This window comes from Phacochoerus africanus, chromosome 8 (assembly GCF_016906955.1).
Source record: "Phacochoerus africanus isolate WHEZ1 chromosome 8, ROS_Pafr_v1, whole genome shotgun sequence".
Taxonomy (NCBI): Eukaryota; Metazoa; Chordata; class Mammalia; order Artiodactyla; family Suidae; genus Phacochoerus; species Phacochoerus africanus.
Window position 1 is genome coordinate 44,890,447 of NC_062551.1, and position 14,392 is coordinate 44,904,838.

Genomic DNA, 14,392 nt, shown 5'->3' on the forward strand with positions numbered 1-14,392 from the left:
CATGGTTCCTAGTCGGATTCGTTAACCACTGCGCCACGACGGTAACTCCTGGGAACTGTTTTGAAAACAGAGTGGAAAGGCTTTGCTGATGGAGCCAGTCAAGCCCTGAGAGAGCTCTTCAAAGAGTCAAAGATATCCATCTCTTAGGATTTGGGCCTGAGCAACCACAGGATGAAATGACAAGGTCTCTGTAACCTGGGGTCCCACTGCTGAGGTGCTGGAGGCGAGGGCCTGGACAGTCGGCAGCTGGTGGAGGGAAGTGTCTGGGAAACCTCCATTTCCTAACAGATGAGGTCCCTGATCTTAGCCTGTCTGTGTGGTTTCTAAGAGGCGCCGCCGCCGAACGGCAGTGAGTGAAGCTGTGCAGGGGCCCAGCTTGAATGAGCGCAGTGACTAACTCTAGCCCAGTTCCCTGCCTGGGCCCTGTTCCTCCTTTCTCTTTGCTTCCACTGTTGACACATACTGGCCCACACGTCTCGGTTCCCTATCTATCATCTTAATTGCTTGTATTTTTTTTTTTTCTTTTTTGGCTGCCCTGCGGCATATGGAGTTTTTAAGCCAGGGATCAGATCCAAACTGCAGTTTTGACCTATGCTGCAGCTGCGACAATGCAGTATCCTCAACCTGTGCCGGACCAGGGATCGAACCTGTGTCCCAGTGCTCCAGGGAACCACCGATCCCATTGCTTCACAGTGGGAATGCCTATTGTTGTTGTTGTTGTTTAATTTTTTTATGGCCACACCACAACAGATGAAAGTTCCCAGGCCAGGGACTGAACCCTGGCCTCTGCAGCAACCCCAACTGCTGCAGTTGGATTCTTAACCCGCTGCACCACAGCAGGAACTCTACCTAAGACTATCTCCCAGACCCTCCATTTTTAGCATCCCCACATCTGTCCTTCACGTTTGCTGGATGCTGGAGATGCCAGCGGTGGCTCCATGCAGTCAAGATCAGGAGGGCCCTGAACCACGAGAGGGCCGTCAGATTCTGACTGGTCTCAGAAGCTATCAGGACAAATCAAAGGCCTGGAGGAGAAGATAAGATCAACAGATGAGACAACCATCGTCTGGGGCCAAACAGCTCCAGGAGTGTCAGCGCTCCCGGCTCGCCCTGCGTCCTCTTGCACGGCCTGAGTCTACGCAGCCCCACTCACACCGTCTGTGCCCACCCAAACCATCCCTGCGGTTCCCCTCACACAGCGAGCCCGTTCCCATCACAGGGCTTGCTACTTGCTATTTCCTCGCGGGGCTGGCTCCTTCTCGGCAAATACCCCTCCTCGGCCCAGGCCTGTCCGGACAGCCTCATGTAAAAGAGGCCCTGTGCCAGTCTCTCTCTCTCTCTCTCCTCTCTCTCTCTCTCTCAATTTCCCTGTTTGCTTCCTTCCTTCACTTGAAATTACCTGGATCGTGTGTTCACTTATCTACCACATGTCTTCCTCACTCCCATCCTCAGCACCCAGAGCAGTGCCCTGCAGAGTAAGGGCTCAGGGCATTCGATGACTGCAAAGACGAGCGATGGTGAAAAGCATGGCGTTGTGCCGAGGAGGCTCACGCGCATAAATCAGTGTGAAGCCACCTGACACACTCAACTGAGTTAAGACTTGAGACACTGCACTTAGGATTCTGTAAAACAACTTAGTCTGAACTCCCCTAAGACCCCGGCACTAAGGATGTCTCAATACTGGTAACTTGGGTGGCAGAATGGAGACAAAATGAGAGAAAGCAAAAAGCATAGGCTCCGACCTACTCTTTGCTTGTATTATCAGCTAATAAGCTCCTACGGGCACATTCACCTTCCGCCTTTTCACAGCACAAGTATTCAAGTGCCTGTGATATATACGCAAGGGCCTATGCTGTTTTATTCCAAGGACAGACTTCAAAACAGTCATTCCCAGAAGAGCCAGTCTAAGCTAGACTCAATACTAACACCCCATGAGAAGGGCTGGGATCACCCCAAGAAGCACTGCCCTTTTCCAAGCTGAAAGGGGGTTCCTGAGAGATTCCTGAGGTCTTAGAAACTGCCCACAGCCCTGGCTGGCACCTGCTAGAAGAGAGGGTCCCGCAGCTCTGACCCTGCCCTGGGAATCAGCTCTGCATGGCTGGGGATGGGGATGGAGAAAAGAGGCCCCTCCCTGAGCATCCGAAGGGAGTGAAAGCAGCCCTGTGCGGCAGTCCTCACTCTTCCAGTTTCTGCTGCTCAAACAAATGCAGATAATTAAATGGCCCAAATTATCTTGGTGGAGAATGGAAGATAATTAAGTTGCCTTTGTCTCATGTGTATCAAGCATCAAATCCACTTCCTGGGTGCCCATTCTAGAATATGTACCCTGAGGGTTAGGGAGGGCAGCCTGCATAAAGTAGAGAGAACACCAGGGTACCAAGGTGGGGAGTGAAGAGCTAAGCGGGAGGAGGTCCTTTCTGGAGGAAAAACTTGACTGAGGGTCACTCTTCCTGGGTCATGGGCAGAGGACCAGTCTGTTAGGCGGGTCAGGCAGCTGGTGGCAAGACAAGACACATTCCCTGAGGAGAGACAAAGCATCCTCTGTGAGGGTCCGCATCTTTTATGTCTGCCTCGAGATGCCACTGGGGAGCCATATGGACCCTCACAGGTTGGTGAGAGAACAGTGAGAAGAGCGGGTGCTCCAGACAAGGCACAGGCCATGCAGAAAGGGGATGAATGGGAAGAAAGAGCCAGGAACAGACTGCCTGGCAGCAACGTGGACTCAGGATCGTCTGAGTCCAAGGAAATAACGTCGGTCAGAAGGGATCTAAGGGGCCAGAGGAAGTCAGGCAATGTTCAAGATACTAACCAGATAGGGCTGGAGCTTCCTGGAAAGAGAACAGGAAACTGACCGGGTCAGGGGCCTCGAGAGAAAAGATGAGGAAGAGGCAGGTGAAGAAAGAGGAGTCTGAGCAGGAAGCAGAGGCGTGTGCACAATTGTTTGGAATAATAGCCCATGGAAAGGAAACAGAAGAGACTACTTGGAATGCAGAAGGAGGACAAAGCTCGAAAGAGCAATGATGTGATCTGGATTCTGGGAGAAATACGTTTGGTGGGGACATCATTTGATGGGGGATCCAGGTCAAACTGCCTTGGAAAGAGCTCAACTATTGACCTTCCTCTTTTCAGTCACATGACACTTCCAGGTATAAAAGATTGTCATTTGCGGGGAAAAAAAAAATGTGACCCCTTAAGACAAGTCGATTCTGCTCAACTTCTGAGACTGACGGTATTTGAAAAGCCATCCATCTGTCTCCAGGAAAAGGCAAGGCACCTGACTCTGCATTGCTCAGAGGAGAGGCTGTTGGGACCACAAGCGTAGGAGGGAATGGGATGGAAGCAATGCTATGAAGAGGGGGCAGAGTAGGGGTTTTCGCTCCAAGGAGGGAAGGGAAGAGACCCAGGAACGAGAAGGGGCCTGGGGACAAGTGAAGGGAGAGAGGGTGCTGGCGAGGGCTGGGGCGCAGGTGAGCGAAAGCAGGAGGAAAGGAGAAGCTGAGCCCAGTCCCAACTCTGCAGGGAAGCTCCTTGTTCACAGGGCCCTCAATTTCCAGGATTTTCCCGTTTGGGGATAAGATATGCAGATGGACCATCAGTAATATGTTCCCAGTAATAGACCAGGGATTCAACTTTAGGTTTTTTTTGTTTTTTGTCTTTTGTCTTTTTAGGGCCACACCTGCAGCATATGGAGGTTCCCAGGCTGGGGGTCTAACGGGAGCTACAACTGCCGGCCTCTGCCACAGCCACACCAGTGCCAGATTCGAGCTGCATCTGAGACCCACACCACAGCTCATGGCAATGCTAGATGCTTAACCCATTGAGCAAAGCCAGGGATCGAACCCCCAACCTCATGATTCCTAGTTGGATTCGTTTCTGCTGTGCCATGACGGGAATTCCTCAACTTTAGTTTTGAGTATATACTTTTTCACAGTGAATTAGAGGAGCTCAGTTACTCCTCACTGATGTAAATCTTCATATACACGTGCTCTCTTTAGGGGGAGGGAAGGTGAACTGGTGGGCAGCACATGGGCGCTGTGGCAGTTCTGGTGAAAACATCAGTTATATGCGGTGCAGAGGAGAACAAGCTAATGAGAGGACTAAGAATGATTTTCCCAGAGTCACATGACTGATCCGAGGCAAGGCCTGGGCTGGAATCCTGGTTCCCTGGCTCAGGTCAGGCCTTTTCTGTCACCCCACCCAAACCTAGAGGTTTTCTTCGAATGGTTCCAGATGGTATTAAGAAGCTGGGGGTGTGGGACCCAGCTTGGGCTTATGCTGCTTTTCCCTCAGGCTTAACCAAACTCTCATTGTCAAAGGTGAAGCTGAGAATCTTTGTTCAAGCCCCGTGGCTTGAGGAGAGAAAAGAAAAGAGGCAGAGATAAGGTGAGAAAGAAAGCCACCAGCAGACGGAGTAGAACTTGGAGAGTGAGTAGAACCTGGTGAAGGACATGCCACTCATGTCCTAGCAGATGTTTGTTGAGCACCTACTATGTGTCAGACACGGTTCTAGGTACTAGGGACACCATGGTGAATAAGACAGATGGTGTCACCGCCCGCACGAAGCGCCCTTCCCAGTGAGGACTTGGCGATCTCAAGTCTTTTCCTGTGGGGGGACCTCCGAGGGATCAAGATCCTCATTCTCTCAATTTGTAGCGTGGAAATGGAGAGGAAGGCTCTAAAGAAGCAGTTTGGTTGGGAAGCAAGGAGGCCTTCCTTCTCTGTGACACACAGGACACAGAACAGCGCTCAGTCTGAAGGGGGGTCGGGAGGGAAGATGCAGTGAATCTGATTGGCTTCCACGGGGGCTGGAAAACCCAGAGATAAAGAGGATTCTGATCCACCCTTTGTCTCACCAGGAAGGATGGCCCCAAGTCGCCGAAGCCTGGGACTTCTCTTCACCTACCTTCTATCTTTTCTCTTCGGTCTCCCGGCCAACCTCCTGGCCCTGCGGGCCTTCGTGGGGCGCGTCCGCCAGCCCCACCCTGCACCCATCCACATCCTCCTGCTCAGCCTGACGCTGGCGGACCTGCTGCTGCTGCTGCTGCTGCCCTTCAAGGTGATTGAGGCTGCATATGATTTCCGCTGGCCCTTGGGGGACACACTCTGTGCCCTCACTGGCTACGGCTTCTACAGTGGCATCTACTGCAGCACGTGGCTCCTGGCGGGCATCAGCATTGAGCGCTACCGCAGCGTGGCTTTCCCCGTGCAGTACAAGCTGTCCCGCCGGCCCTTGTATGGAGTGATTATCGCTCTGGTCTCCTGGATCATGTCCTTTGGTCACTGCAGCATTGTGATCATTGTCCAATACTTACCAACCAACACGTCAACGGGCAATGCGGAGGGCCTCATTTCCTGCTATGACAACTTCACCAAAGAGCAGCTGGACGTGGTGCTTCCCGTGCGGCTGGAGCTGTGCCTCGTCCTCTTCTTCATCCCCATGGTGGTCACCATCTTCTGCTACTGGCGTTTCGTGTGGATCATCCTCTCCCAGCCCCACGTGGAGACCGGGAAGCGCTGGAGAGCCGTGGGGCTGGTGGTCATGACCCTGTTCAATTTCCTGGTCTGTTTTGGGCCGTACAACGTGTCTCACGTGGTGGGGTACTTCCAGAAGACAAGTGAAAGCTGGCGGGCCTGGGCAGTGCTGCTCAGCACTCTCAATGCTTGCATCGACCCTTTGATTTTCTATTTCTCCTCCTCAGCTGTGCGCAAAGCCTTTGATAAAAAGCTGCGGAAGCTGCGGAGCTGGGGTGCCTCACTGTTGGGGTTCTGGAGGAGAAGAGCTGGAAAGCCAGCTGCAGAGAGAGGACATGGGAGCTTAGGTACGGCCAGTGGCAGCTTCACAGGAGACTAGACTTGCCAGCTTGGTGGTAGGTGTTTTTTGGGGAAGGGGGGGTACTCAAAAAGGGGAACAAGGAGACAGAACCAGAGTGAGTTCTCCTCCAGAGGCAAAGAAGAGCAGTGGGCTCTCAAGTCCAACTCATCCATTGGGTGACTGTTGTCACCTTGCTCCCTGTGGTTTACGACATTTCCTCATTTGTGGCTGCTACTGCTTCGCGGTAAGCCGCAAGGGAACAGCACAGTCCTGGAATTCCCTGCTTCCTCCACTCCATGTCTATGAGATGGCAGTATTCATTTACAGGCACACCTTGTTACCCTGGGCTTCAGAGATATCATGCTTTTCACAGTTTGAAGGTTTGTAGCAACCCTGTACTGACAGACGACGCTAACATTTTTTAGCAATAAACTATTTTTCAATTAAGGGATGTACATTAATTTTTTTTTAGACATAATGCTATTGCACAGTTAAGAGTCTGCAGTACAGTGTAAGCTTTTACTTGCACTGGGAAACCACAAAACTCGTGACTCGTTTTATTGGGCCATTCACTTCATTGCGGTGGTCTGCCCGCAACACCGCCAAGGTATGCTTGTATCTACTGGAGTTCTTAGCTCTATCTTTGCCCTGAATCAGAAAGGGGGGTTCCATGTGTTGGGTCTGAACATCCACCACAGGCAGGGATCTGGAGAGCAAGACAAGCTCCTGCATGTGAGCCCAGAGGACCAGTATCCCGACTAAAGCAGTTGCCAGCCCAGGTCTGTAAAATGGGCAAGAAAAAACTCCTTGAGGGCAGAGTTCCTGTTATGGCTCAGCGGTTAATGAACCTGACTGGCATCCATGAGGACAAAGGTTCGATCCCTGGCCTCGCTGAGTGGTTAAGGATCCAGGGATACCGTGAGCTGTGGTGTAGGTCGACTACGCGGCTCTGATCCCGCGGTGCTGTGGCTGTTGTGTAGGCCAGCAGCTAGAGCTCCGACTGGACCCCTGGCCTGGGAATCTCCATATGCCGTGGATGTAGCCCTAAAAAAGACAGAAAGACAAAATAAATAAATTAATTAATTAAAATAAAATAAGTCCTTGAGGAAAAATCAGTAGTGGTGTAAAGAAACCTGGGTCAGGACACTTCTTAATAGTTGGGTCTTATTTTCTATCCCCAGCACTGTGTACATGTATGCTTTTTTTTTTCCCCTTGATCAATCTTGCCAGAGGTCTGTTAATTTGTTTTTTCAAAAAACCCAGCTCTTCTTGGCATTTACCTCTGTTTTCTATTTCATTAATGTCTAATTTTATCTTTATTGTTTCCTTCCTTCTACTTTGTTGAGTGTTTTCAGTTGTTCCCTTTCTTACTTTTTAAGGTTGGACACTCATTAACTGTAGCCTTTCTTCTTTGCCAATATAGGTATATATAAGGCTATTCATTTCCCTCTAAGAGCAGCCTTAGTGGGATGCCATAATTTCAATTTGAAGAATTTCTGTTATTTTGAATTATAAATAATTCTATTTCCCTATGATTTTTTTTTTCTTTGACTCTTGGGTTTAGAAATGGTTCTTAATTTTCAAGCATATGAATTTTTTCTTGATCCTTTTGTTATTCATTCCCAATTAAATTGCACTGCCATCAGAAAGAACTGTTTGACTAAAACCAGTATTTGAAATTTGTTGAGAACTGCTTTTTGGCCTAGAATACAGTCAATCTAACATTCCAGGTATGAAAAGAACATAGATTCTGCAACAGGTTCTCTCTATACATCCTAGGTCAAACTCGTTAATTTGTAATGTATTTGTTTATATTCAATTTTCTCTCTCTCTCTTTCTTTGGCTGTGCCTGCAGCATGTAGAAATTCCTGGGTCAGGGATCAAACACGAGCCACGGCAGTGACAACACCAGATTCTTAACCACTGGGCCACCAGGGAACTCCTGCAATGTTCAAATCTTTATAACTTTTATTGACTTTTGTCTGTTTGCACGGAGAGATAGGTTACAGACGCCTTTTATAATGGTGAATTTGTCTATTTCTCTGTATAATTCTATCTTCTGGGAATATTAAATGTTGAATGTTTTTCAATATTAACTTTGGGCAGAGCATCCCTGACTGACTGCTTGTATCTCTCAGTGTTAATTTTTGCCTTATCATCTATTTTGTCCATTATTGACGTAGGCACACAACTTGGTGTTTTGATTAGTATTTTTCCAGGATGTTTTTGTCCATTCTTTTACTTTCAAACTTTCTATATCCTTATGTCTGAGATGTGTCTTCTATAAGCAGTATATAAAAGACTGCTTGGATTTTCTGTAGATTGGTCTTACAATTCAAAAGTATTTGTCTTTTCACTGTATCACTTCATTCATTTACATTTATATGATAATAATTTCCAATATATCAGAATTTCTTTCTGCCATCTTATTTTTAAGCACTTCTATTGAACTATACACACATACTGAAATGCACATGCAGATCATGTACAGCCTGATAATAAGTACTAGTCATATAATAAAATAAATGGTTCCTGGAGGCTTGTGTTAAGGGTGGGAAAAAGGGGATACTATTAGTAATACCATACTTCAGCCCCTTCCAGTTTTCAAGTTAATGATGGGAAGGGTGAGCTCTCACTGGAAAGCAAATCAGGTCACTTGGTTTATGTAAACGCATGTGAGAGCTTTCTCCCTAAGCTGCTCAAGAAACCACACGCCCAATCAGCACTTCCCACCCTTTGAACACATGCCCTTTGACAGTAACACATTACTAACTGCTGCCATTTGTGTTACTTTAAACAAATACTATTTGGCAAAGATAAAATTCTATTAAACATGCATTTTCTAACCATCTACTTCATCCTACTGGCAAATATCCCTTGGAGACTGTTACCAGCTCACCTGGCAGAGGCTGTGCCCTACCCCCACCAGGTGGAGAACTGACAGCTTACAGGAAGTCTGAGAGCCCAGCTCTAGCGTTTGCAATAGCACTCTCATGAGGCAGCCCCACTACAGGGCCAGCGTGGACAGTGAAAAGAGGGAAGCGGGGAGCACGAATTGATTAATGGTCTTGAAGATGACAGTTTTATTCCAGCGTGCTCTGCAATCCCTTTTCAAAAATAAGGCAGGAGTTCCCACTGTGGCTCAGTAGAAACAAACCTGACTAGCATCCATGAGGATGTGGATTCAATTCCTGGCCTTGTTCAGTGGGTTAAGGATCTAGTATTGCTGTGAGCTGTGGTGTAGTAGGCCTGCAGCTGCAGCTCTGATTTGATCCCTGGCCTGGGAACTTCCATATGCTCCAGGTGCAGCCCTAAAAAGAAAAAAAAGAAAAAAAAAAAAAAGGAGCCAGCAGTCAGAGGTGGGCATTTGTTGCTTTGGCCTTTCCGGTGACATCCCTTCTACTTTGGGGACAGCACTCCACCTTCCCCTCCTATGATGCAGTTTTGTGGAGCTGACTTTACGCCCCACCTCCTGCTCCAGCGGTCAGTGTGTGACCGAGGTGACAGACCAGGGCTATCAGCACAGTTTTCCTCTGATCACAGTGACAGGTCACACATGGGTATGTGACTCAACCTAGGCCAAGGACAGCTGAGCCCGGCCCTTCTTTTCTAACCATTTAGGAGAAAGAACCTCTTTTTCTTTCTCTCTTTTTTTTTTTTTGTCTTTTTAAGGCCACATTTGCAGCATATGGAGGTTCCCAGGCTAGGGGTCAAATTGGAGCTATTGCTGCCAGCCTGCACCACAGCCACAGCAACACCAGATCTGAGTCACATCTGCAACCTACACCACAGCTCAGAGCAATGCCGGATCCTTAACCCACTGAGCGAGACCAGGGATCAAACCTGCATTCTCATGGATACCAGTCAGATTTGTCTCCTGAGCCACGATGGGAACTCTGAGAAAGGACCTCTTTTCTACTGAATTGACCCTAGAAGGACAATGGCCTATTGTCTTGGGGGCTACTTTGGGGAGAGAGGCTGAAGTCAACTTGAAGGAAGCAGAACAACAATCAAGAAACCACGTCCAGGCATTTGCTGTCCTAAAGCAGATATATTCTGGGGCTTTGCAGGGTATGACCCCTCCCCTTCTTCAGCTTACTACAGTTTGAACTGGGTTTTTTTTTTTTTTTTTTGTCTTTTCTAGGGCCGTACCCACAGCATATGGAGGTTCCCAGGCCAGGGGTCTGATTGAAGCTATAGCCGCCAGCAACACAGGATCCGAGTCGCATCTTCGACCTATACCACAGCGCACAGCAATGCCAAATCCTCAACCCACAGAGCGAGGCCAGCGATCAAACCCACAACCTCATGGTTCCCAGTTGGATTCGTTAACCTTGAGCCACGACGGGAAACTCCTGAACTGGGTTTTAAATCATTTTCAACCAAAAGATCTGTCATTTCACAAGTGATCACAGTTGCAGCCAGTTCAATTATATTGAAAGTTTAGATTAAAAATTTAAGTAAGGGAAGTTAAAAACATAACAAATATGCACATGCCCACCATGCGGAGTATATACTTAGTAACAGTCATATTTCTTCAGCTTTTTAAGGCTGATGTTCCTGTTATGTTTCTCCTTCACTGAATTTCCTCTTTGCCAGAGGCGACATTTAATTTAATTTTGTTTTGTTTTTTTCTTTTCTCTGTGGCATGTGGAATCTTCCAGGCCAGGGGTCAAATCAGAGCTGAGCCATGGCCTACAGCACAGCCACAACATTACTGCATCTGAGCCACATCTATGACTTACGTTGCAGCTGCTGCAATGCCAGCTCCTTAACCCACTGAGAGAGGCCAGGGATCGAACCTGCATCCTCATAGAGACAACGCCGGTTCCTTAACCCACTGAGCCACAACGGGGACTTCGAGGCAACATTATTTTAGAATTTAAGTATATCTTTTCTGTCCATGAAATGTGCTTGGTGCTTGAACCCACAATAACATTCTTTTGTGTTTAGTATTCTTTTGAGTGTGAGTGTTTTTAAAAGGCCCATGAATATCATACAGAACAAGTTATTCTGTAACTGGCTATTGTCCACCCCAAATCGTATCATTGACATCCACCCCTTTCACATTCATCACTGAAGCTTACGGATCTCATTCATTCCCTTTGTTGAGTAAGAGTCCATCATATCAATAAGCCAGTTACTTTTTCCATTCCTCTACTTACAGACATTCAGATAATCTCCCATTTTTTATGCTGAAGCATCAAACATCCTGTACATGTCTTTTTAAAAACATTTTTATCATAGTTGATTTATAATGTTCTGTCAATTTCTGCTTGTACATGTCTTTTTATATATGGGTGGGAAAATTTCTCAAAGGAGAGAAATACTGGGGGCACTGGATCTGCATTTTCAATTTCAGCAGAGGGTGCCAAAAACTACTCTCCAAAGAGACAGCATAAATCCAGCTTTTTCTGGAAAAAGGCTCACAGCACAGAACCCCCACTACACTCCTACCTTCCCACCAGTTCTTCTTCCAACTCTGGCCCTGGAATTGACATAAGGTGATGGATGGGAGGGAACAGACCAGACAAGCACTACCTGCCCACAGGAAAAGGAATTCAAATGAAGCCTGAGAGCCTCAAAGTTACCCAGTGGACTGGCATATGCGCCAGACTACATGGCACGTACATGCAAGTGGACTGGGCGTATATGTCCGTGTACGACACTCAGGGGTGGATGGGCAGACGGGCAGACAACCTCTGTAGGTCCCTAGGAATAAAGGAGTTCGTCTCCCCATTCCTCACCTTTCTTAACCAAATCCAGGTTGTCACGAACATTCAAGGAGAGCATAAAAGGAGAATGACACAATTAAATAGAGCGCAGAGGGGTCTCTCCTCATGCTGATGTATGTATAGGAAGTGCTGGGGAGAAACGGTGACTGGAAAGCTAGAAAATCCGGGTCCTGAAGGAGAGCGCAGATTGACAGTGGAGCAAAGGGAAGATAAGATGCTGGGATTCTGAGGGGGAATCTAGAGGATGCGGGGGTCATGTGTCCTGGTTCCTGGGGTTGTGAATGTAGCCTCTGTTGGTCATGGGACATACAACATGGGCCAAGATACGACAGATTCCTGTGGAACAATGAAGCATCATCTGTCATGTACTTAAGTGTTGTTGTCCAATGGCTTCCCAGGAAACAGGAGCCGCCTTGGACTGATGTGGTTTAAGCAGAGAAGAGATGAGAAAAAGGCAGAGGTGGTGCAGAGGTAGGGGATGGGACACTGGGAGACAGAATCAATGGCCCTTTGGGGACGTCTGAACATGTGGCCCCACTTTGTTCTCAGGTGCTCATGTGTCCAGGGATTCTAGAAGGGTTTTATGAAGAAGAGTCAATTCAACTGAATTCTGAGGAAAAGAGACCAAACAAGGCCTGTGGCCAGGGACAGGGATGGGAGGACATGAGCAAACTGACACTAAGCAAGTTCATATGGAACAGTCAGGCCAGGGAAAGACATAGAACAGGCTGCCTGGGTTATAAAAGCAGAACCAAGTCTGAAAGTTAACCATGGCCTTTATACAACTCAACAGCAAAAAAGCCAAGAACCCAATTGAAAAACGACCAAAAGACCTGAATAGACATTTCTCCAAAGAAGATACACAGATGGCCAACAAGCACATGAAAAAAAATGCTCATCACTGATTATTGGATAAATGCAATTCAAAACTACTATGACGTACCACCTCACACCAGTCAGAACGGCCATCATTAATAAGTCCACAAATAACAAATGCTGGGGAAGGTGTGGAGAAAGAGGAACCCTCCTGCACTGCTGGTGGGAATGTAAGCTGTTACAGCCACTGTGGAGAACAGTATGGAGGTACCTTAGAAAACTATACATAGAACTACCATATGACCCAGAAATCCCACTCTTGGGCTTATATCTGGAAAAAAACTTTCCTTGAAAAAGACACATGTACCTGCATGTTCACTGCAGCACAATTCATAATAGCCAAGACATGGAAACAACCTAAATGTCCATCGACAGATGATTGGATTAAGAAGATGTGGTATATGTACACAATGGAATACTACTCAGCCATGAAAAAGAAGAAAATAATGCCATTTGCAGCAACATGGATGGAACTAGAGACTCTCATACTAAGTGAAGTAAGTCAGAAAGAGAGAGACAAATACCACAGGTTATCACTTACATCTGGAATCTAATATATGGCACAAATGAACATTTCTACAGAAAAGAAAATCATGGACATGGAGAACAGACTTGTGGTTGCCAAGGGGCAGGGGGAAGGAGTGGGATGGATCGGGAATTTGGAGTTAATAGATGCAAACTATTGCCTTTGGAATGGGTAAGCAATGAGATCCTGCTGTATAGCACTGGGAACTATGTCTAGTCACTTATGACGGAGCCTGATAATGTGAGAAAAAAGAACATATACATGTACGTGTGACTGGGTCACCTTACTGTACAGTAGAAAACTGACAGAACACAGTAAACCAGCTATAATGGAAAAAATAAAAATCATTATAAATGAAAAAAAAGTCCTGAAATTTCAATCTAAAAAAAAAAAAAGTTAACCATGGCTTGAGATCTAGAGATCAATTAGATTTGTGAAAACAGCGTTTTGGGGGAAGCAGAGAGGGCGGAGTGGCCTGAGAAAGAGCTCATCTCTTGACCTTCCCCTTCCTGACCCATAGTAAGTTCAAGAGCAAGTGTTCTTGGCTCTAGGCAGACCCTGAGATGGCAGAAGTACCTGGGTCTCTGCAACTTATTCCCCAGTTTGGTCAATGTCCATTTAGGGCTGATCTCTCAGAGCTGTTTGCCTGGGAATGGGATGGGGTCAGTTACCCCAAAATACTGAGGAAGTCCCGGGAGAAGGCCCCCTAAAATCTGACCCAGAAAAAGAAGAGGATGAGAGGTCCAGGTGACCGAAGGGTCACCCAGCTGGGAGACAGGTGAGGCGTTCGGTGCCATTGGAGGGGGTGAAGCCAGAATAGTAAAGATCAAGAAGGGATAAACTGCTGGAGGAATTACACAAGTTGGGATGGGGAGGCACCCAGCGGATCTTGTCTTCTCATCAAAGTAGAGAAAGGCCGTGATATTTAACTAGCCAAAGGTTTGACATTCTCAGCTCTGGGCTAGGCCCGTTTCCAGTGTGTGACCTACTGGGAGTGGACACCTGGCGTTGTGCCTGCCCATCACCACTTTCTCCTTCTGCTCACAACATCCCACTTTTCCTTTAGTCAACCACTCCTTCCCCACTTTCAGTCCATGTGGCCTGGGGTCGGGGGTTAGGGAAAAAAAGGCTGGTCCCAATTCAGCTATAGGGGAGGGCATATAACCCAGACTTGAGGGTATGCCTAAGCCAGTTCATCCAGAGTCAACCATTTCTAGATTCTTCTAGAATGATTTGGAAAGGAGCATATTCTTTCCACAGAATGGTTAGGCTGGTAAAAATGTAATTCTGGAGATTTGAGGAACCATCTTTGCCACACTTGGAAAGGGCCTGCCTGAGAATGAAGCTGGTTGTAAGAAAAGAAAGCTAAGACATGGGGACAGAGGACCAACAGCTTCATTTAAGCACCTGGATCTGGCCATTCCTGAAGCCATTTTGCCCCAG

General features: G+C 47.4%; 1 protein-coding gene across 1 annotated transcript; it reads left to right on the plus strand.

Moving 5' to 3' along the window:
- Positions 1-3,982: 3,982 nt before the first annotated feature.
- On the plus strand, positions 3,983-6,259 carry LOC125133432 (free fatty acid receptor 2-like). Its single transcript, XM_047791548.1, has 2 exons — positions 3,983-4,425; positions 4,857-6,259. The coding sequence occupies exon 2, from the start codon at positions 4,862-4,864 to the stop codon at positions 5,849-5,851; it is 990 nt and encodes a 329-aa protein (XP_047647504.1). The 5' UTR covers positions 3,983-4,425; positions 4,857-4,861; the 3' UTR covers positions 5,852-6,259.
- Positions 6,260-14,392: the final 8,133 nt, after the last annotated feature.

Bases quoted from the DNA above. Each gene is read 5' to 3' on its own strand.
- LOC125133432 (XM_047791548.1), top strand. From the start codon at position 4,862: ATGGCCCCAAGTCGCCGAAGCCTGGGACTTCTCTTCACCTACCTTCTA.